The 23,471-nt window shown below is 46.4% G+C and overlaps 2 protein-coding genes across 2 annotated transcripts; one reads left to right on the top strand and one right to left on the bottom strand.

The window, feature by feature from the left end:
- Nucleotides 1–1,253: 1,253 nt before the first annotated feature.
- GFER (growth factor, augmenter of liver regeneration) lies at nt 1,254–6,121 on the bottom strand (the record flags this gene model as incomplete). The annotated part of the gene is made up of 3 exons (XM_055805193.1): nt 1,254–4,656; nt 5,541–5,752; nt 5,921–6,121. Coding segments are annotated over 3 exons (576 nt in total), but the record flags the coding sequence as incomplete, so codon positions are not given.
- Nucleotides 6,122–6,126: 5 nt separating this feature from the next.
- NOXO1 (NADPH oxidase organizer 1) lies at nt 6,127–23,394 on the top strand. Its single transcript, XM_055805475.1, has 8 exons — nt 6,127–6,553; nt 18,805–18,885; nt 18,992–19,067; nt 19,524–19,704; nt 19,954–20,147; nt 20,442–20,555; nt 20,844–20,961; nt 21,228–23,394. The coding sequence occupies exons 1-8, from the start codon at nt 6,206–6,208 to the stop codon at nt 21,880–21,882; spliced, it is 1,767 nt and encodes a 588-aa protein (XP_055661450.1). The 5' UTR covers nt 6,127–6,205; the 3' UTR covers nt 21,883–23,394.
- The last annotated feature ends 77 nt before the right edge of the window (nt 23,395–23,471 follow it).

Raw genomic sequence — 23,471 nt, 5'->3', positions numbered from 1 at the left:
CTGACATGCAGTAGATGAGTGTTGCATGCCAGCTACGACCATCTCCCAGCTCCCTCGACTGTCAATTGACTGTGCATTGGTGCAGACACACCTGAACTGGCTGCGTCAGCCAGCCTGGAATTGGCACATGTTGCTCATGGACACTTTCCTGAGGGAATTGCCAAACCAGGTCAGTGCTCCAGCTCATCACAACGCTGACCCCCATCCCCTCGGACAGTCCTCTGCATTCTAACCGCTGATTTGCCTACATGCTATTAGCTGTGGTTTTGCTTTACTTGCTTTACTGTTATTTCCTATTAGCCTACAAAAATCAAGAGTTGATTTCCCACAACCTTGTTGGCAGTTCCTACTGAAGTGCTTGTTCCTGACTACACAAAATACCGAACAACTCCTCACCATCACTCAGACAAAAACCCCTGAACAGCCATTCCGGGAATGGAGGGATGCGTGTGTGTGTGTGAAATCAGTGCTGATAGGAAGGGGTAAACCCCTCACAAACTACAATCTAAACCCTACCCTCTCCAAGCCTGTAAAACTCCAACAGGAAGAAATAGTAGATACTGCCTGTAACAGGCTGGAGCAAAAGACACATGTGAGCAAAGCAACTCTTGGGAATCTTACTGTAAAAAGGAGACTGTATATGCCCCACATACTGTAAAGGAACAGCTAATCCCTAGAAAAATGCCAAAGGCATAGCAGTACTTCTGCCAACATCTGCACTTGTAACTTGCTTAAGCAAGTCTGCCTCCCATTCATGAAGCGGACGATTCCCTCGTGGGTCCCTGCTCGTTGCTTTTGGTGGTGGGGGGAGAGAAATGAAGCGGAAAAAAAAACCACCCACCCACAAGGAAGTACAGCTATGAATGCAAACCATGCAAGAAAACAGTTAAGTTCTTCGTGAAGCTGAAAGGTTAGCCAGGTGCCTATTACATAGGAGCAGCTCTTGAGTAAGATCCCACAAGCTCTTTAGGCAGTACCTGCTCCTGACCGTGCTTTGCCTTGCATAGGCTCCTCCTGTTGGGAAGCAGCTTCTCCCTTCTGGCAAAAGCGATGGGTTGTGCGGTGAATATGCAGTTAACAAACACTGCCCTTCAGTAGATGACATCCTCCTCTGCCACCCTGCTCAAATTCAGCAAGATTTGAGCTACTACCAACTGTAACACTATCCTTAATACTGTTAGAAACACGACAAAATGTTTGAAGCCCATTAAAAAAAAATCCCACTGATCCCCACATAAAACCAAACTCCAATCTGATGGGCAAGCACCTGCTGCACAAATTTACTGCATTTTTGTAGCTTCTTGGCCCACAAAGAACTGTGTCAATTCACTAGCACAACAGGAAATCACCGGCTGTAGCCCCACCTTGTCTGATCAATACACACAGAGAATCACACAACCTCAGTTGAGCCATTAAGCTCAGACAGTCATATATTGGCACGCAGAAGGTTAGACACACCAGCACAATACAATGCCTTTTCCTAAGGTCTCATCCAGTAGGGAAGCCAGGAATTACCTCAGTTGCTTTATTATTTTCACATCAACAGGAAATATAATTTGAATACAGGTATTTTTAAAAACAGATTTAATCAACTGCATTTAGAATTTACAATTTTCTGTACACAAATACAAGTATCTTCAATAAAAATTCCTTTTGTAAGATTAAAACTTGAGATGTGGTACAAATGAGCAGCAAAAAAAAATCCCCCCCCTCCCTGCATAGTCAAGTCCAGAGACAATGATATGCCTGAGAAACATCTAAGTCAAAGCTCCTCTGCAAAGCCATAAACACAAGAGAACAAGAGTGCAAGCATAGATTTCACCAAACAGCCACTTGACAAAGTTACAAACTGCCCTAATAACATCTAGTAGCCACAGCTGGTGGCCTCATTATTAGGAAGCATTTACTAAATACACTGGCTTCAGTTTTAAGGCTCTTTCCCTACCCCTGTGCCGCTGCCAGGGCACAACAGTACATGCTGGCAGAAGAGGCTTTTTCTTCTGCACGCCTCTACAGCCTCCTTGAATGACAAAGTGACAAAATGTGCTGCCCCAGCTGCTCCACCTGATTTTGAGCATGATACACATTTATCTTCCTCTCTACACTGAATATATGCACAGATGCTGCAGTATGGTAGAAGGTTACCATGCACCCACCTGTCGGTGACCGCTTGCCAGCGCCAGACAGCAGTGGTCGAAGGACTCTGCAGCAGAGATCAAGTGCAACTCACTGACCCAGCCCATTTTCAGTATTAAAATGGGTCTTGTACCAACTTGCTCACTTACACTGAAACAAACTAGAAGAAATCTCATCATCTGCTCCATGGACGATGAAACTGTTGCAGAGAATAGTCAAGGGCAGACTGGAAAGGAAGAACAGTAAATTTCTCCTCCAGCACAACCAAGTCCAGAAGAAAATGCCTGTCCACACCCCCAGCCACTAAAACTATCCTGACAGAACTGGGTAATTTTGCACCCGACAAAAGCAGAGGGCTACAGTCTTTGTGTTGGTCCTCTCCCAACTAATGGATATCAATGTCCTTCATTTTGGGGACTGAGTTTATTACCAAAAAGACAAAAAACAAGGGCTGGAATTCATTTGTTCCAAGAACCTCAACATGCTAATAAGGAAATTTTCTGAGCACTTCTAATAACCATAACAATACCTTCGAGTCATAAGTCAGATTGCATACTTGATGAAGTACCTTACCAACATTTTGTTGGGTTTGCGTTCAGAAATCCTATGATGCAAAAAACTTCAAGAATAACTGGTCCATAAAATTTGTCTCATATGGTTTTAACAGGTCCAACTTAAAAGAACTGAAATACATCACAAAATATTAAAATGTATTTCCAAAGTTCTTACTGCTTTCTAAACACTGAGCTGCTACACACACCGGTTTGAAGATCAGAGTTCTTAGATACAAGCTGTCATCATTCTACCACTACTATAAAAGTACTGTTAACATGTCCAGGCAACACGCACTCTATCAACAAGAGTAAATCTACAGGCGTTCTGTAGTGCATAAAAATAACTAAGTTCACTGAAACATGCAAGAAAACCTCAGCAGGAAGTACAGAAAGAAAAAGACTATTATTGTCACTATTTGTGTGAGCTCCTGCAAACTCTTCACAGACAGAAATGCAGTAAGGGCAGGACATCACTATTTACTTTAAGAATTTGAAATTATTTGGACATTTTTGTGAAAACTGTCTCTTCTTATAGAGAGATGTGCTTACATGCATTGTGGTATAAACCATTTATGCTGCTATTTCACTTGAATCTGAAATTCACACTTAGTATCAGTACTCTGATGCAGTATAGCTGATCTAGGAAAAATACACAGAGCATGGATTCTGATCAGCTTCTACAGAGGGAATTTACCCTAGGGACTCCCTTCAGGCCCCTGTGCAACAATACTATGTAAAGCTGACGCCACAGTCTTAGGCAGGACTCAAATACTGCAGGGAGCTTGTAAAGTGCTTTTGTTCTAGAGAGGCTTTTAGCTAGGGGATAACAGCAGAATATCAACTGGGTCAGTGAGTATCAATCAAAAATTTCAAGTGACATCTAAGAAATACTGTGTGCTAAACAAAGCTGAATATGCTTCATTACAGTTAGCAGTCTCAAGCTATTTTCACGACAGACAGAAGTTCACAGCAGAGACAAAGAGGTTATCTGCTTTAAGATTAAGTAGTTCAGTAGAACTTACCATCATATCACTTCTGGATCCAAAGAAAATCAGCAATCAATTTAAAACATTTGAATTTCACCCCATTGATACTTCATTCCATTCATCAAATGAGGGTGGTTTTTTTGTCCTGCTTTAGTTTCCCTTTCTACAATGTCCTCTTACAAGACAAATTGAAACACAAAAATAAAATGAGAGATCTGGGCTCCATGATTTTAGTATTTAAATTAAATGTACCTGCCTTCAGGCCTTTTATCAAAGGAACTGGATTCAAGTTTAACAACATTGGTGACCTCTGAAAGAGATCTGGGGATACAGGCTTGGCACAAAACACAGCGTGAGTTTTCTCTATTAGAACAACAGAAACAAAAGTTTGAATTAATTCGATGCATCTTCTATAACATCAAGATAAGGCCTGCAGATAAACGTAAAACACCACAGAGCAGCCTATACAACTGTGTTCAGGTAAAACAAATTGTAGTCACAGAAAAAAACAAATGCCATAATGAAAAAGTTTCCACTTGTGACTTAATTCCACAGGTTTCTATCAATTCTTATGTCAAATGAAGGCCTCAGTCCCTCAGATAATACATTTACGTAATCATTTATCAAAATATTATTAGGATAAAATTTTCAAATTTACTTTTAGAATTGGTTTACCTTTATTTCCACAAGCCACATCAGTCACACACACAAGCACACAAACACACCGTTACTGACTCGCACATCTCCCTGTAGTGATCGACACGCTGTGACACCAGATTGAATAGGTCTGTTAGATTTCCAAAGCAGTCTCTATGGATTAATCACAACTACCATCTTTCCAACCATCTCTCCAGCGCTCATCCACACGAGAGCAGTCAAATTCAGATTTTCCCAGTTTCCTGTTCACTTCATTATGAAGAAGACACAACCACTGGGAGAAGTTATTTCTGTTGCTAGTATCAGGCTGATTTGTACGTAATCTGCAAACAGGGAAGAGGAAACAAATGTTACTTCTTTACAGTCACCAACTTCAATACCCAAAGCAGGCACACAGCAGAAAAGGCGACTGGCTGTCTGCGTGCTATGGCAAACTGAGTCCCAAAGAGAACACGGAAGAGAGCACACAGGTTGGTAATTATCAGAGGCCAAACTTCCACTATAAAATACTGATGGCTGCAACTGGCTGGGTTTCATTCACTGCCTAGTCTTGTCAACTGGAAAAGACGCAGAAGTCAAACAGTTTATAATAAAAAGCAAGAAGTACTCAAATACATCAAAACACCAAATTAAAAAAAAAACAAAGAAATAATAAATGAAAAAACCTGAGCAGCTGTTTTGCCATGTGATGTCTGCTAAGTCAATAATTAGGTTTCAAACTTTTTTTTGCATGTTCATCATCCCTGAGAAGAGTTAAAACTTTTGAGAAACAAGCTGACAGCAACAACAGTAGAAAAGTTTTATCAAACATCTCAGCCCATTTTGGTCTTTGCCTCCACTGCTGAGGTTGCTGATAAAGGGAATTTTCTGGGACAGAAAAACACTTGCCTCCCGACAGCCAAATTATTTCAAGAGTCACTCCAATTTCACAATTGTGCACAAGTCCAGCTTGAACCAGAAAATCCTGAAATCACCTCCGGAAGCCCCTGGAGGCAGCATACAACCTAACAGCATGAGAAAAGGTATTTGTTTTTTAAGTAAGTGTATCTCTGATTTATGCAATAATGGAAGAAACCAGTTCAGGTAACCTACAAACCCCAACTGCAAGAAGAGCTGCTGATATGCAAATAGCTGCTGCAGCCCAGCACCTCAGGCTAGCCTCTTCAGCAGCAGCCACCACAAAAAAAATCTCTGCGAAGCAACTTACCTTTCCCTCAGATCCTCAGCGCAGTGCTGGCAGGGGTAGAACTTGGAGAAGAGGCTGATGAAGTCCCTCATCTCCTTCTGCTGGGCAGCAGAGGGGTGGTCGGGGTAGTAGGCTGCCATGGTGTGCAGGAAGGCCCAGGTGCTGCGGCCCAGCTGCTCGCTGTCCAGGGGACAGTCCGGCGGTGGCTCCTTCTCCTCTGTGACCACCGGGTCCTGCAGCAGGTGACAGGGTTGTGAGGGGACACTGGTGGCGCTGGGTGGGGGGTTTCCCACCGTGTGCCCCTCTGCGCTCAGGAGGCAGGATGAGCGGGGGGGGGGGGGGGGGGGGGGGGCAGGCCCTTCACACCCCCAGCGGGAACAACGGCTGCGCCCCCGCCTCACCCGCTGGTGAGAAGATGGAGGCCCCTCACACTCGCGGAGGGCAAACCCCGGCTCCTTCACACCCTGAGGAGGGACACACACAGCCCCATCACACTTGGGGGGCAGGATGGAGGCCCACTTCACAGCTCGGCCGAGGGCCGACAGCCCCCCCAGAGTGACGGGGGAGGCTCCCGCCGGCCCTCCCGCGGGCAAGCCGCCGTCTTACCCCGCCGCCCGGACCCGCCCGCTTCCTCTGCTCGCGGAGCCAGCTCTTGAAATCCGTGCAGGCTCGGCACGGCTTCTTGGATGGCTCCTCCGCCCCGGAGCCCGCGGCGCCGTGCGGGACGGCGAAGGGGAAAGCGAAAGGGCCGTTCTCGGTGCCCGGGAACGGCGAAGCGCCACGGCCCGGCCGGCCCTCGCTGGGCGCCGCCATCTTGGCGCCGCGGTGCACCACGGGCCAGAGCGGCCACCGCGGGAGGCCGCCATTTGAATGGTCTCCGGGTTCCCTCAGGCGGGAGCGGGCGACGCGGCTGGGCCCGGGGGTCCCGCTGCGCCCCGGCCCGGCTCGGCCCGCCCCGAGGGACAGGGTCTTTCCCGGGGCTGGGCGAGGAGGGTCGGCCCGGGCCTTTGCCGTTGAACACCACACACAGAAATGTGAGTTTCTGATAGTTTTTGCCAATGCAGCAGCAGGCTCTCGGTCTGCGTCTGGTGTCTGAGGGAAACAGGGTGGATTTTCCTTCACACGGCACAGTGACAGGAGCCTCCTGGCAGCGCTTGTCTCCCTCACATCTGTCTCTGCCTCTGTGTGTGTATATGGATGTGTATATATGTATACATACACATACACATTGTGTGTGGCTGGCAGAGAGCAGCTCTCCTACGTGCCTCGGGCAGGGAAGGGCACTTCAGCGTTATCTCCAGCACAGAAATACACTCAACAATGTGATTTAAAGAACAAACAGATAATTCTAACTCATACACCTGTAGCAGAACACACCCATATCAAATTTTACATGATTTAATACCTGCCGTGTGCTTGTAAAACTATATTGAGGAAGGGTTTACACAGCTGTCGGAAAGCTTTTGCATGTGTTACTCAAGGACAGGTATATCAAGAAGTGAGCCCGCACCTGCAGCTGGGTGGGCTGCTGGGGGGGGGGGGGGGGGGCGGGGGCCGGGGGCGGCGCAGTGAAGGAGAGCCCAGGCCCTGCTCCAGCTCTTTGGTCTTAAGTGGACATTCAGCAGCTTTCCTTCTATTCCTGGTGAGCCTCAGGCTTGCGAGTACATGAGGATGGTGACCCAGCCCTTGAGTGATGAGCCAGCATGGCATTGGCTTCAGAGCTGGGTCTCTCACCCCTTGGAAAGGTTAATTAGCTGTGGTTTGGCACTTTCACAAAATCACAGAATGATCAGGGTTGGAACTGACCTCTGGAAAGCATCCAGTCCAAACCCCTGCTGAAGCAGGTTCTCTTAGAGCAGGTTGCACAGGATCACATCCAGGCAGGTTTGAATGTCTCCGGAGAAGCAGACCCCACAGCCTCTCTGGGCAGCCTGTGCCGCGCTCTGTCACCCTCAAGGTAAAGAAATCCTTCCTCACATTCAGGTGGAACTTCTTGTGTTGTAGTTGGCACCTGTTGCCCCTTGTCCTTTAGCTGGGCACCACTGAAAAGAGCCTGACCCCATCCTCCTGCTACTCGCCCTGAAGATATTTGTATGCATTGATAAGATCCCCTCTCAGTCTTTTCTCCAGGCTAAAGAGGCCCAGCTCTCTCAGCCTTTCCTCATGAGGGAGATGCTCCAGTCACCCCATCATCTTTGTAGCCTCTGCTGGACCCTCTCCAGTGGTTCCCTGTCTCTCTTGAACTGGGGAGCCTAGAACTGGACACAGCGTTCCAGGCACAGACTCACCAATGCAGTGTAGAGGGGGAGGATCACCTTAGAATGTGAATTTTGTATTCACTCCCACTTTTCACCTCTTAACGTCCTGCAGGTTGAGTGAAAAATGATTATTTGTTTAATGCAAACAAATGTATGGCTGGGATTCAGGTGGACCAAAACATCATCTTAAGAAATCTTGTATTGGCTGGCTGGTATGGGTTTTTGCCACCCCTCCCTCCTCCTCTTCCCCTTCAGGCAGCACCAACCCTTTTCATGTCCCTTCAGGCAGTCATGGCCTGGGACCTTTCCCCTTAGCAACTCCTGCCCCTACAAATAGCTGTACTTCTACACATCCTATTCCTTCCAGGCTGTTTTGTAGCCTATTTGAAATGCATCTTGAGTCTTTTGCCTGATGTTAAGTGCTGTTGTGCTGCCAATTCTGCAAAGACACAATTTGTATGAAAGTTGCTGGAAAAATACTGCTCATTTTCAGCTGTTATCCTCTGATTTATTTAACACAGCATGGTGTAAAATGTTTAGTAGGTAATGCATCATTTCAGAGAAATGCTTCAAAAACTTGCCTTTGAAAAGTTTTCAAAACTTAGTGTGCTTTATGTGGAAATGGCTGATCTGTCTCCTGGTCTCCATAGCACTGGGCTGATGATCTGGATCTCCATCTCTGGGCCTCCTATTTACCAGTGCTCCATTTTTTCCTTTGTTTGCAATTTAATGAGAACATTCCTTTGCAGATACTCGGGAGGGAGGGAGAAGAGACAGGAGTAACTGATAGGAACTAATGAAATGTCTTTGTCTAAAGTTATAGACAACTATATATCTACATTTCACACACAAAGGAAAGATCAAGTAAAGGAAAAGACATTCTTTATGTTTGTTTTCCTTGCCCACCAATAAATGCTTAAATAACGTTGATGACATTTTTTTTTAATTCAGGAAAAAATGTATGCTGGTATCTCAAAGAGACACGGGGAATTTCCTACAGTGCTTTATTGCTTAGCCTTCAAGCAATTAAATAGTTGCAGAGATGGTTCTAAGTCAAAGCAATCTCCTTGTTTGGCTGTTAACAGTCTGTTTGCTTTCTTGTTAGTGATTTCATTTATTGAGTTGGTTAAAATACAAGCATGTTTTATTGTTGCTTAAAAGAAAAAAGAGGTCAGAACCTGGAAAGAAGCTGTTGCTTACAGAGGGATTTGTGGTCATTGTTGCTCCCCCTGCCCCTTTTCTGGTCAGTTCTAAGAGCAGAGCTGGCTCTTTAGGAAAAGGTGCATTCAGTTTTCTCTATTTGCCCCCATGGCCAGCTTCATCTTGTTTCAAAGGTAAAAAAATGGAGATGCTCAGATTCAAATCAGAGCAAGGAAATCCACTTTATTGTGTCTAATTGAATCCAAGTACAGAGCCTAATTAATTCCATACGAAGGAAGGAACATAGTGCAGAGCAGAGGAAGGACACAGTAGCCCTCCTTCCTGCTCACCCTTGGACAACCTTTCTGTTAAATCCCAGCCGGAGCTGGTGGATGCCCCGTGGAGGGTCCCAATGGGTGCTGGTGTTCAGCTGCGTGTCCCTCACCACAACTGTGTGATGCTGGAGCATCCCCGTGGGTCCTTGCACCGCCGCTGCCCTCTGCCCGAGGGCGCTCGGAGCAGGCAGAGGAGCTGCAGCGTGGGTGGGCAACACTGAGCTCAGTGGGGATGGAGCTCCAGGGCTGAAGGAGCTGTGATGAGCCCTGGCAGGCCGCCGTGCTGCATGCTCCCACCTGGCCCTCTGGTCCCAGCACTGTGATGGAGGAGCTGGCAGTGTGCTAGAGCCTGTTACCAAACAAGCTCCTAACAAAGACCCCTCCTAAGAGTGGCTGTTTCCTGGGGGCAGGGAGCAAAGCACAGCTCCATCCCGTGATGCCTAGTCCAGGCTTCCTTGGTGTGTCCTCCAGGCACCTGCTGGCAGTGGCACCTTGCAGTGATCCTGGGTGTGGGCGCTGCCAACAAAGCACCTTTTTTCAGTTACTTACATCTGCAAGACTGGGCTCACTGAAGTCTACTGAATAGGTGCCTTTTCCTAACAGCTGCTTAATCTGTGACTAGAATAGGGTACTGCGCAGGACAGCAACGATGGTAATTACCAGGAAGTATTAGTAAAACCTGCGCTTGAGAAAATTAAAAGGGTGTCTTTGCCTTTCTCAGAGGAAGACTGCTGTTTGATGTTCTGCTGTTATCTTTGGCACTTGCTAAACAAGAGTTTGGGAAATGGCAGGTGACATAGGACGGGAAGGAAAAAGAAACAGGCTGGCAACGGGATATGACCCATATTTGAGGCCAGATATGCATCCCTCTGCTTGCTCTTTAGCGTGAGGGAAGCAGCTGGGGCCAGACAACCCCCACCCCTTTGAGTAGAGCAAGCTAGATATATATATATATATATATACACATACCAAGGTCTATACCCTGCTGCACCATGCCCAGGAAACTGAGTCAGGATAGGCAAAATGCGTGGCACAAACATACCCACAGTGGGCTTCAGGCAAGGACCGAGGCCTGAGCTTAAATGCAGCTCTTGAGCAAAGGAGGGGTGACCTCAAGGAGCGGTGTCCCCAAGGACAGGAAACCCCAAGGAGGCTTCACACAGCTTTTTTCCCAGCAGTGTGACCCCCAAGTTACAGCAGGATGCTCATTTATGTATAAGTATGATTATATCTATGGAAAGGCTGCTAATTTTCAAAGATAACTCTTTCTAGGATGTGAGGGAGTTGTGTGGAAGTGTAGCAGCCTGCAGAGCCAGTGAGCCCACACTGCCTGCTGGTATGCATTTCTCACCATTACTGCAATAAAAAAGTTAAATTTGGACTAGAGAACAAGGAGTAATATTCTCAGAGCCTTCTGCTTCATTTGGGAACCTAAACACCACTGACTTTTCATTAATTAAAGTTCTTTAGAAAATTTTACCCTATACCTCTTAGGTATATTTTATATATATTATTATACTACAGATATACAACTCTTACCATGTTTTTTGTGATGGTTTTGCGGATAGTTCCAGTTGAATGTATGTGTTGCCCTCTCCAGGGGAATACACCAACAGGAAGCTGATTTGTATTTGCAGATAAGGATGTGGCCTGAAGTGTCAACCAGTTACATCAGGAATTAGTCACTCAGTTGTTTGTGAAATTAAAGTCAACTAGGAAATAGCAGCAGAAAAAGATAATGTGTACTTCCAGGGAAGTGAATCATATTGAATGGTTTTGCATGTATACATGAAATGCATTGCGTGCAAAGTTTCCCCAGGCATGAACTTATCTCCCAGTTATCAGGAAGGAGCCTGCTGCCATGCTGACATGTTTCACTTCCAGTGAGTGGTTGAGACACCAATTTCAGTTCAGATCCATCCAAAACTATTAAAATGTGTTCAAAACAGTCTGAGGGTTAAGACCTTTCAGACAGTATACCAAGGCAGCCTACACCCAGAGACTATATACCAATATATATACCAAGGTCTATCTATATACCAAGGTCTATCCCCAGAGACTGCAGTATGTTATTTTAAAGTTCGTGACATTTTTATGTGTAGATCCTCCTCTGATTACAATGGGAATTCAGAAGTAGTGGTGTTTATATTGCAATGGCAGGGATAGAGAGGAAACTAAATTATTTTCTACAAGTTGATACAAGCAGTCGTCTGATGCTTGTCATGCTCCAGTCTGTCTGCTACATCCCAGACTCTCTCTGAGCATCCATGTTAATGTTAATGCATTCTGAGCACAAACACAGCAAAACTGGGGGTTTCCTTCTGTTCTTTTGAAAAATAAAACAAAATCTTCAGCAGGCGGCTCCTGTTCCTCTTGACTTCGCAAAAGGAGACTGGCCCAACTGCTTTCTGTGACGGCCAGGAGAGTTCAGAGTGGTCTCCGGTGTGGCCAAGGGCTTCTGCTGCTGCTGCTGCTGCAGCAGAACTGACTGCACAGTGAGAGCACCCTTTGTTTTAGTAAAAAGATGCTCTTTGCAGTTTATTAAAAAAATGTTGTAGCATGCTGTTTGCAAAGTGGATTTTGAGGGTCCTTCCTTATCAGAGACTCCCATTTTTGTATCCTGAAAATTAATGACCATGTTGTTGTGAGAGCTGTGCTATTAAAATCACTTGTCCCGTACAGGACAGGTACACGTGGTGGTTTCTGTTTTTTTCCTCATCTTTATGCAGCTCTCCCTGATTTTGGCGTGCTTCCTTTTTCTAGAAGTAGGTCAAAGTAAATGGACAATATTAAGTCTCAACCAGTGGTGGAGGAAGATATTTTTCTCAGATAACAATTGCTATGAGAATGTGTTGAATCGTTAAGGATTAAACATTAATGAAACAACAGTTCTCCTTCCACGTTACTCTTCTCCCCTCCAGACTTTTGAGTGAAGAGTAAATATTGTTTTCCCTGTTTTCTGAAGGGGCCAAGGAATGTGAAAGCTTGCCTTTGATCTGAAAGAAAGGTGAACTTCTAACCTGAGCGACCAGCGCTGGTGAAAACCCCAGGAGAGATAAAGCACTTTGCATATTCTGCTTATCAATGGCAGTGGGGAATAAGGAAAGGGTAAAAATAGGTTGAGCATTTCTCAGAGTAATTTGTGAGGAATACAACAGTCTTGTCTCTGATCAGACTTTACTGTATTTAGCATGAAGTAAGAATAGCTTTTGCCCAAGTGAAAACATTATTTCTATGTGTTCATCGATATTGGTTTTGCTTGCCATTGGCTGTACAGGTTGTGTTGCTAGGATTTTCCCCTGATGGATTTTGGAGAGTGCAGGACAGGCTGTGCACTGCAGAGGCACAGCCTCCTTGAGGCTTGAAACCCCTTGGAAACTCAACCCTGCCTTCCATCTCCCTTCACATCCCTTAGCCGGGTCCCAGCATGTACACACACTGCTTGACCTTTACCACTCAACACACCCATCAAACACTTTTTTTTGGCTATTTTACTGTAGGAAATGATCAGTAAACTTTCGCTTGCAGCAGCTTAAGTAACATTCTCATCCTTCCTGGAACTTTATGTTTTGAATCATGCTTCTGTCCTTGGCACAACCTTAGAAAAACATGCCACTTTTACAAAGGAGCTATGAAATAACTGTAACATGTGCTTGGTAAACAGGGGCCCATCCAGCATGCCTCAGATGGCAGGCAAGTCTCCTGTGAAAGGCAGCTTTCTCCCTGGGCTGGGTGGCTGGATCCCAAGGGCATTCCAAGGAAGATCTGCTCTTTTGCTTTCACCCCTCTCAGCTGGCCGGTGTGAGGTTTCAAAGAGTTTGATGTGGTGCTGCAATTTTATATCAGCTGTTTGGCTGTGGCCACCTTGTCAGTGACCCAGCAGGCACCACCGTGTCCTGAGACCTGGTCTCTTGCATGGGGGCAGTAACCAGGGATGCCACAGGCATGAGTCCCTCACAAAAGATTGCAGATTAAAAGGAGTGGGACTGATGCTGAAATGAGAGGGTGGCAGAGGAAAGCAGAGACAGGCATGGAGCAGAGAGGAGAAGGAAGATGGCCAAGGGGATGGCTACAAGCCCCTCTCCATGTGCTGACTCATGAAGCCACGGTGATCGTGTGCAGTTGCCTGGTGGAAAAGGCGAATTGAGGGCTTGTAGAAAACGAGCACTGTCTTTTCCCAGCACTGCCATAGGAGGCCTTGCTGGCTGAGACTGTTTCTGAGACAGCTCAAGTAGCAGCACTGCAAAAGTAGTTTTTCTTTCTTCCAGCAAACGCTGCCTTACCAGCCTGAGCTGGTGGGGATCAGAGAAACACACTCAGCTGTAATGGATCTTCAGTCTCCGTAGCAGGAGAAAACTGTTATAAGCTGCAGCAATTCACTGTGATCCAAGTGAAAACTCGGCTCACAGGTATTGCAAAATGCATTCTCAGTGCTGTGTGTGCACTGCAAGTTCACGGCCTTGAAAGGCAGGTCCTGCACACTGCCCCGGTGCACACACCTACTGTCCGGCTCCCGTTATTGTACATACAGTGCCAGTTACCACAGCTCTTCACGCTTGAGTCCTAACTATTGTGAAGTAAATCTTCCTATAAGGAGTTAGTGAAGCCCCTGCATTGAAGATGGACATGCATCTTCTGAAGGTTGTGCAACGCCACTGCTTTGGGGGGTGGAGAAGGGCTGCACTGCTGCATATGTTCAAAGTATTTCTGAATCGGATTCCACTGGCTACTGAAAAATGCTTTAGTGCCTGCAGCAGCTGCTGGAATTAGGAGGAAATGAAATTCCTTCTTCTGGATTAAATATTGCAAACTGTCTCATCCCAGCCTGTGTGAAAGTTCAACTGCTTCCTTTGTTTATGATGTGAAGGGTATTTTTGTCAACTCCAGTGTCTGATGTGATAGTTTTTTTTCAAATAAGGGTCTGTTTCTCTCTTTATTGGAAGTCCAAAACCTCTTTGTACTCTTAAAAAATCAGCTTTTAGCAGCTGGGCTTTTCATTAAAGGTGCTGATAGGTCATGTGTTATCGCAGGTGACCTTCAAGAACAGTAAAGGGCAGGTTTTGATCCTGACAGTGATGGTGGGAAGAGATGAAACTCTTACCGGCATCATTCCAAGTGAGGGCCCCCCTTGCCTGTGCCCACGGCTCCTTTCCATATCTCTTGCAGTCGTAGTATCTCAAGGGTAGTTTGAGGACGTTTTCTCTCTTTGCCTTTCCCTGGTGAGTTTGCAAGAGGTCAGTGAGTCTAACCTCTAGCGTCCCTCTTGTTCTGGACATAGAAAGGGAAATGCCTGATTTAGAATGTGACACATCTTCAGCCTTGAGATGTACAGGTCACTAACCAGCCCAGGCCTGACTTCTGTATGCAGTAAAGGATGTTCATAACACGGCTCCCCCTCTTTTTCACTTGTGGGCATTTGTGACAAGGCCATTACTTCTTACTCTTGGAAAATGGCTGTGGTGGAGCTGGCGAAGAGATGTCTTTGGCTACCCCCAAGCATCTGCACACTCACTCTTCTTCTGGCTCTTGTTGGACGCAGGGAAGGATTGGTCCAGGCACTTGTCCCACCTAGGCTGCCATACTTTGGTTAAACACACTGGATTAAGTTATTATGGATCCATACTGAAATGGAAAGAAACCCAGACCCTCAGTGTTTATTTGTCATGGAGATTTTATACACTGTGATGGAGGGAAGCTGGTCTTGGAATGGAAATAACAGAGGGGACAGCCCAGAGACTCCCTGAAGCCACTGCATGACCTACCCTGTCCTTTAGGCTGTGGGCTTTTTGGGGCAGGGACTCTAGTGTGACTCCCGTTGACTACCCCTTAGTCATTGTCTGTGACACAAACAGTATTTCACATTTCCAGAGCAGCTGTTTATGGCGGTAGTGATGTTCCTCGAGTAGCAGGAGGCAGAGCCTCACCTTCACGAGGTGTGTGTGGCTTTCTTGAAGCTGGCTGCAAAACGACTGCAGTTATTTTGGAGAAAACTTGTATCTTGTGTTTCCTCAGTCTTGTCAAAGCTGTAGAGTTCGCTCCTATATATTACCTGTTAATTTATGATCTTTTTTGTACCTTGTAAAACGACTGAAGAAAAAAGTAATTGCTGTCCTCAGAAACTATGTACATAAATACTGATGATAGAATAGCAGTGCCCGGCAGTATTTGTTAGTTCTACTTTTTCCAGGTAGACCACTCCTACCTTTCAGTTAATAATTACACATAAGGAGGTACCAATGTATGACAGGATGATATGGAAGTAGTAGAAGGCACAAAGTAAATTTGACTCTCAGGAAAATTATGGGTTTGGGTTTTATATGTGTGCTCAAATGTACCCGGCAAAGAAATCAAATTAATGGCCTCTTCTAATGAGTTATGCATCCTTCCCAACAGAAATGGCCCTGCCCTGCCAGGATTTTGCCAGGAGGTGCATTAATGCTGTTGAGGAGCACTTGTGCTGAGCGAGAGTCAATTTGGCATGGCCCTCCCTTCAGTTTCACAGATAGCGTCACTTTAATATGACGTGACTCATTACATAAGCCTCCTGACCAGTTTCTTGACATTGGACTTGACAACAAGGCAACAATACTTTTACCGTAACTGCAGAGCCTTGAGCTGAGCTCCTCGGCATGACACCAGAAGTATTGTCATTGCTGAGTAGTGCCTTGCCCGTTCTCCTCCTCTGTACCTCTGTTCTGCATTGCAATGACCTTCACTTCTGCAATACCACTTCCTCAATAGCTAATTACCAAGTTTTGAGCAGTTTTGCTCATGCTTCACGTTATCTGAGATCCCTGTCACCAACCAATCTCCCCCAAAAAACTGACTTTTCAGCCTCAGGTGACTTGCAAACCTCCATGTAGTTTCACCTTCCTGTTGTAACATCTAACTATATGTTTTCCGTGCCCCCCTTCTGCCTGTATTCCCTGAGAATGGCAAAGTAAGGCAAAGCCTTTGGAACTAGCACTTGCCAAAAACAAGGCTGTCTCCTACTCTTTTTGCCTTCACTGACACCTGCTGACACGGAGCAATGTGCTGTCTGAACCTCCCTGGCTGGCTCCTGTGCACAGAATGCAGCTCCTCTAAGGTCTTCATTGTCTTTGGCTTTTCCCATTCAGGGTAAATATGTTTAAACCTTTATGCTCTTGGAAATACATTGTGTTTTGTGTTTGCTCTGAGACAGGGCACCAATCAAAGATGCTTTGTTGAGAGCTTTGGTTCCAACTATTTCTGAGCCACATTAAAGAGCTATGTAAAGGCAAGCTTGGCCGCAATTTGGCTGCCAAGAAACCTGTCAGCATGGGTATGATGACAGAGACTCGGCAAAGGGTTCTGCCACCTGAGAGACCGGTAGTTTCTAGATAAGCACGATCGTAAAGAATAAACTCACTGGTTGAAGTGATTTCCTTTGTCTCCATGAAAACCTTACCTTTTGAGTGAGGTAGATTTTAACAGCACGTGCCTTTGCTGGACCCTTTGTGAACAGAGGGGCAGAGCATCTGACTCTGGGGCTGTTGAGGGCAGCGAGCTGCTTTGCATCACCTGTCCTCAGGGCAGCTCCTGCCTGGCTTCGTGAGCCAGGAAGTGCCCTGGAGATGCCATCAAAGGGGTTTTCCCACCAAATGCATGCACAGGACTGAGGTGCTTTCTGTAATATTCCATTCTTAAAGGAGGACGGGTGTCCAGCAGCAGGAGATCAAACTGCAATGAAACCACTTCCTTTTCCCCCAGAAACTGCCATCCTGCTGCACAGGAGCAGCCTCACGTGCTTGTGAAACGCAAACCAAGGCCTTACTTGTATTTTCTGGCCACACAGAAGGGATCTTGTTTGGCTTCCTATTCAGATCCTGGAGGTTTTTTAGGAAGATGAAAAATCATCTGCATCTGTTGCTGAGGGTTTTGAGACACCAGGTGTAACTGGAAAATGAAAGGGAAGGCAGGGCTGAGCCTCTCAATTTGGGCTCCAATAATGATAATGACTTAATTTAGGCTTCATCAAAGAAGAAGGGGAGGGAGGATGGAGAAGGCGGTTTGATCACACGGATGCCTATCAGCCAAGTCATAACCTGAGGCATGCTAAAGGCAGCAGTTCGGTGAAAGGACAGGGTTTCCAGGGCTGTAATTACAGGTCTTGCAGTGCCTCTGGGCAGTGGGAGCTGTGCCATGGGAAGAGCTGTTGGTTGCCCTAGGTGGCACCTGGCTTGATGCAGAACAGAGCACAGGGCACCTGGAGCTGAGTCTTCATCATGTATTTACACCTGAGAAGCTTCGGGACTTTTTCAGTTACACCCCAGGGATGTGTTTTTTCATTCTTTGCTCTGGCAATATTGGCATCAGCATCTCCCACTAATTTCGGAGAGTGTGCAAATATCGATACAGTTACCAGAAATCCATTTAAAATGAATTTAAAATGAATTAGCAGATGGGACAAAGCAGTAAAGAGATTTGCAACAGCTAGCTCACACTAGTAACTAGCTAACAAACACACAACATCAAGTTGTGCCTGATTTGTGCTTTACAAAAGGCATGTTCTTAATTAGTTTTTGGGACTGGTGTGAGCACAGCCCAAGCCACAGGCAACTCCGATGGGCACATCTGTGCAATATAGCTGTAAAGACAATATGTCCATCCCCAGAAATGTACTTCAGTTCACAGCAGATGCTGCTGTCCGAGTGACAACCCTGATAGGGATGATAAACGGACCCAGCCGCAGGGCCAGGCTCGCTTGTTGGTGTTATTCTAGTAAGGATGTGATAAGATGCTTCTCCTTGACTCTTTGAACTATGCCCCACCATCTGCACTGGGGAATATTTGCATGTTAAAAGCAGAGGGGCAGGTAAAAGGCACGTGGTAGTTTGCCAAATTATGGAATTTCTGCCGGCGTTACTAGGCGGAGGAGGAAGTGCAGTGCAGGAACACTTGTGCCCTGCCTCTCACTCCAGCGTATTTAACCATGGGACTTGTGTCTGGAGCTGCATCTCTGCTCAGTCTCCAGCTGCCCTGAGGAGGAAGAAGCAGGCTTGGGGAAGATGAGCTGCAGCAGGTACCCAGTGGACGTGAAGGCTGTAGGCTTGATGCAATGCAGAAAGCAGAAGGTACTTCAATGGTTTTTTTGTTAGGCTTTTTTTTCCCCCTTCCTTAAATATTATTTACAAATTGGGAAACTAGAGGGCTCTTTGAGTTACTCTTACAGGGACATGTTTGCTCATTTCCCCGCAGTGCTGGGATTAGAACCTTGTGATCTAGGACAGGGACCTCTCAGACTTGTTTTTTAATAGGCTTAATATCCTAAGAAAATGGTTATCTTGGATTCTGCTGTCTTTCTGTTCACAGTGTAATCAAATTCTTCTGGTTTCAACAATGATTATCCATTTGGGGCCCCTAAAATTAAGGAAATATTTTTGTAGGTCTAATGTTGAAATAATGTGACGGTCTTGCAGCCTGAAGCCGGAACTAAACCACAGGTCCTGGCAAATGCTGATTGCTTGAAAGCATCCAATATTGAACAATGTGATTAAAAAAATGTGTTTCTTTTCTCTTTTATTTTTCCAGAACTACATGATGTTTGTGTCTTGGTCAGATCAGAACAACATTCTTATCTACCGGACATTTGAAGACTTTAAGAGATTCCATGTAAGCAAATATCTCCTGAAAATAGGATTCCTGTTCTGGGGAGGGGGGAAGGAGTGCAGCCGTGTGTCAGGGCTGCAAGGCACTACTATTCTCTCTTCACTTTCAGAAAGAGCTGAAGAGAAAATTCCCCATCGAGAGCGGCTCCCTCAGGAGATCTGACCGAACAATACCCAGGTTTAAAGGTAAGGAGAATAAATCTCTGATGGACCAACAAACATGACACAGTTGTCAGTGATATCATAGACTTCAGTCTCCAAGTCTGACCTTCCTCTGGAACAGATTAACAGCTCATGGCATGGTATTGCTGGGTTACATCAACATGCTTGGGTCTATTACAGACTTAAAATAACCCAGACTTCTTTTTAATCATTTAATTAATATTCCACTTTAAATATTGGCCCAGAACTCCTTGTAACATTTACATGTGAGCAAAGATAAATTTTAGGTATTAAAAAAATTTTATCAGGAGCTATTAAAAATGATAGGGAGGCAAAGACAGCTGCTGTCTCGGCTTCTTACAGTTTGGGCTTGGGTGGGGAGGGATAGTAGGTGAGGGCACCCCTGTGACCCAGCAAAAGATGCTGCTCTCAAGGCATCCAGATCTGTTGTTGTCTAGCTTTGCTCTGGTTATTTTAAAGATGCAAATGTGAAGCAGAGGAAGAGTGGGAAGCTGAACAGGTGCCTGGAGATACTGAAACTGCTAGAAACTTACTCCCAGGAACTGCTGAAAATGGATGCTAAAATCTCCCAGGGTGAAGATGTGACTCAGTTTTTCAAGGCACAGACCCAAGACCTAGATCCCTCCTTTCCTGAAAACAGGTATGAAATCATATTTGTTTATGTCTTCATGAAACAGAAATGTTCTAGAACACGGGTAGAAGAGGAACAAGTTACATAGCAGGGCAGTGGAGCAGGGAAATTCTACAGAATGCTTTAATGCCTCTTCATGTTGTTTCTGACGCCTAAGCTTTTCTTACCTTACTGCATAGACAATTTTGCCAAAATTAATACTAAACTCAGCCTTCCATGTGAGTTTTCAGTAAACAGATATTAAACTTTACTTTTCAGTGTTGTGATCATGCCATCGGAAATTGGAGGGGAAAAGAAAAGCCAGCCACGGCAGCAGCTCTCCTCTATTACACATCCCCAGGCATCCCAGAGCTACAGATGCATTGAAACCTTTGAAACCAAAGACACAAAGAACAAGACTTTCAAAGTCGCTAAGAAGGAGATTATTGAAGTGTTAATCAAGGACATGACTGGTATGTTTGATAGGGGTTCTTCAGTTTCAGGGATGGATAGCGTAGATTGATTCAAAGCTTGGCAAACACCGAGTTAGTAGCATCACGGGTGTGGGTGTGTGCTTGCACGTGTAATGTGCTTACCTGGATTTACACAGAAAGAAAGAACAAAGTTTCAGCACGGCATCAGGGGGGCACCGAGCTGCTCTGCAGAATGTCCCTCCTGCCTCTTGTGGCAGAGCAGCCCCAACCCAGGGATTATGGTCATCTACTTGCAGGCTGTTAAAAACTTTTTCTTTCTTTTGTTTGCTGCAGGATGGTGGCTGGTGGAAAATGCAGACAAGCAGATAGCCTGGTTTCCAGCCCCGTACCTAGAAGAGATTGACATCCACAAGAACATCCAGAACGCCTTGAGCTCAAATGAAGAGGGTAAGTCTGCTTCTGGCTCCCTGGGACACTCCATGTTCCTCCTTCAAAAAATGAATTCTGCAAAACCCCACCACTTTAACCATTGCTTGGAGTCCCTGCCTGGATCCCTGGTGCTCTGACTTGTGATCAGCTCTGTCACCAGCTGTGGGTCTCTGAGCAAATCAGTCACTCACAGGGACACTCCCCCTGCCGCTCTTGCTTGCTCGCCAGGGCTGGTGAGCTGGTCTGGCACAGGGATGGAGGCATTTTCTCCACAAGGCAAAACCAACCTCCCTCTTCCCTCTGCAGCCAGCCTGTACTTTGTTGTGCGGGCCTATGAGTCTCAGAAGGCAGATGAGCTCTCGCTGAACAACGGCGTCATCGTGGAGGTGGTCAGGAAATCTGACGATGGCTGGTGGCTGATCCGGTAAGGAGGCTTTTCTGAAGCTCTTATTCCCTGAGGGAGCACGTTATGGGCTGCAGGTGCTTCTTGCCTGCTCCTCCCTGAGCAGGGTGCGGAGGAGCAATCAGAGCTGACTGCTCGGTTACGGATGGCTTCCCCTTCCTTATGCCCCATGTACAGTGCTGGGCTGAGTCCTCACCTGCTTCCCCTGGGTGCTCTGCTCCCTCTCCTTGGTCTAAGCTGGGAGAAGGGCTCTTTTCAGTGTTGCTTTTCATCCTTTCCCCCCTCAGATACAATGGCCGTACTGGCTACCTGCCCTCCATGTGCCTCCAGCCCTACAAGAATCCTCACCACAAGCTCCAAACGATCATAAACTGTGGGCTCAACATCTCCACACCCAACCTCTGCTCTTCCTTGATTGCTCCCCAGCCCCGGGGTGAGGCTGCGGGCTGGTGCAGGGTGCAGGCTTGCTCTTCCCTTGACCAGACTGAGGGGGACACGAGCTCTGTGAGAGGCAGATCAAGGTCTCTGCCCAGGGCCAGCTCCACCCCGGACCTGGAGTCAGACAGCTCGTCCCTCAGCTCGGGGAGCAGCAGTGAGCACAACGGCCAGCTGAGCTGGAAGCCTGACTTGTCGAGATCTCTGCCCGAAGTCGAGCAGGCCAGGAACTCTCCCCTGGGGCATGCCTTGGCTACGCACAGCAGCAAGTCTCCACACCTCACCCACAAGGACAGGAATGATTCTGGCTTTGTGGAGTCATCTGCAGCTGATCTAAGTTACTCCCTCACTGACCCAGACTTGGCTGCTTGTGTCCCCAAGGTGCCCGTGCGCCCTTCAGCCCACGAGATCCTCCAGAAGTGCAGCACAGTCACGAAGCGAGCTGTGCAGCAATCGGCTTCCCGGCCAGCTCTCCAGGCACTGCTCCCTCTCCCAAATGTGCACTAGTGCCCCCCTAGGTGGGGGCACGGACCCAGCCCTGGCCAAACACCTCAACCCATAGCCAGGCACCCCCCTCACCAAAGTCCCGCAGGTGCCGTGGGCAGTGGCACAGGGGGTGTCAGGGTTTGGGACCGTCACTTTCCAAGGACACTGCTAAATCCCGAGGAACATGCATGCAGATGCTGCCTCCCTGGGTAACACCGATTCCTGCTGCAGCTTGCACAGGGAGGCCGGGGAGCCAGGAGGGGCTGTACTGACCTTAGCAGGAGAGGATTTAGTGGTTTAACCTATCAGGGCAGTCACATCAGCTGCACATCGGGCAGCTCCTGTGTAAGTTTGAGGTCACTTTGAATTCAGTTAATTCTCCCTCAGGCAGGTGTTTATCCTGCAGTGTTTATGTGAAAATTTCATAATCATTCTTGTGTTATTCCCCCTACCAGGGCAAGCTGGCGGAGTGCCACTGCTGCCCCAGGGAGCAGGTGGGGAAACCAGACACAGTCACTGACTTAAGAGTCACCCACGGAGCTACAATTATTGCTAGGGGGTAGGGATGGGATGAAGCAGCCATGTGAATGTCACTTATCTGAACTTCTCATTTTATACATATTTTTTAAACTCTTCTGTTTTTTTATACGTATTTTTAAAACTCTTCTGTTTTTTGGTGTTTTCTGGCACGGGGGTTGTTGTTTTTTATTAGGTTGGGGTTTTTTTAAAGGCTAGATCAGCTTGGCAGTGGAGAACTGGCCATCAAATATATGAATTGGCTAGATCTGCTGAATGGCTGTGAGAACAAAAAAACCTGTTGGCGGCTAGGAACCTCAGTCTCTGAGCCTTCCCTGCAGCCATGGCTGTGAAGCAAAACAGACTCGCATGAAGCTTGTTTCCCAACTGAGTAGTGGGGCCAGAGCTCATTTTTATGACTAAAACATTCCTCTTTCAAGGGGGTCTAATAGTAACTGAAACTCACAGCAGTTCTCATCCTAAACTCATTTGTTAGAATTGAGTTAGAAAAACAGTTACAGGAAAACTTAAGACACTTATATAGATCGCTACATTCAATTTTAGTTATTCTTCCAGGTATCTGTTGGTTTATCTTTCTTTTGAAACAAGCAGTTTAACCAACTTGTGAAGTGTTTGTCGTTACAAATTTTGTATGTTTTTGTCTCTGAAACAAAATACACATAAATATATCTGTGAAGACTGCTTGGGTTTTTATACTTTAAAAATTTGCTAGCTGGGGAATTAAAAAGGTGCTTATCTCCCTCCCAGGTGTCAACATTTGGGGTGGGCAGAGGGGAGAGACCTACCTTGGTCCAGGCTGCATTTCGGCCAAGCAAAGAAAACATTCAACGACACAACACTGATCCATACACACTGCCCCACTGGGCTCTGGGATGTGACGTTGCCTGTAGTGTCTCCCAGCTCCATAAGGTCTTTAAATCCCCCAGTAAAGCCCAACTGCTCGTTCAGAGCCAGGTTCTGCCTCTTCTCCAGACTAAGAGCTGTTCAAGTGTCTGGGCCTGGAAATTCAGGGTGTGAAAATACACAAAGGGAAACCACAGCTTGGCCAAAGAAACAGCCCTTCCCTCTTGTTT

This window comes from Falco peregrinus, chromosome 5, assembly GCF_023634155.1.
Source record: "Falco peregrinus isolate bFalPer1 chromosome 5, bFalPer1.pri, whole genome shotgun sequence".
NCBI classification, from domain to species: Eukaryota; Metazoa; Chordata; class Aves; order Falconiformes; family Falconidae; genus Falco; species Falco peregrinus.
The sequence above is the reverse complement of the archived record's forward strand: the minus strand, read 5'-3'. Positions and strand labels throughout refer to the sequence as shown.

Excerpts from the sequence above, each read along its gene's own strand:
- NOXO1 (XM_055805475.1), top strand. The coding sequence starts at position 6,206 with ATGGCTCCTCCGCCCCGGAGCCCGCGGCGCCGTGCGGGACGGCGAAGG. Across the intron at positions 20,148-20,441 it reads GTTAATCAAGGACATGACTG|GATGGTGGCTGGTGGAAAAT; the intron begins GTATGTTTGATA and ends TGTTTGCTGCAG. Across the intron at positions 20,556-20,843 it reads CTTGAGCTCAAATGAAGAGG|CCAGCCTGTACTTTGTTGTG; the intron begins GTAAGTCTGCTT and ends TTCCCTCTGCAG.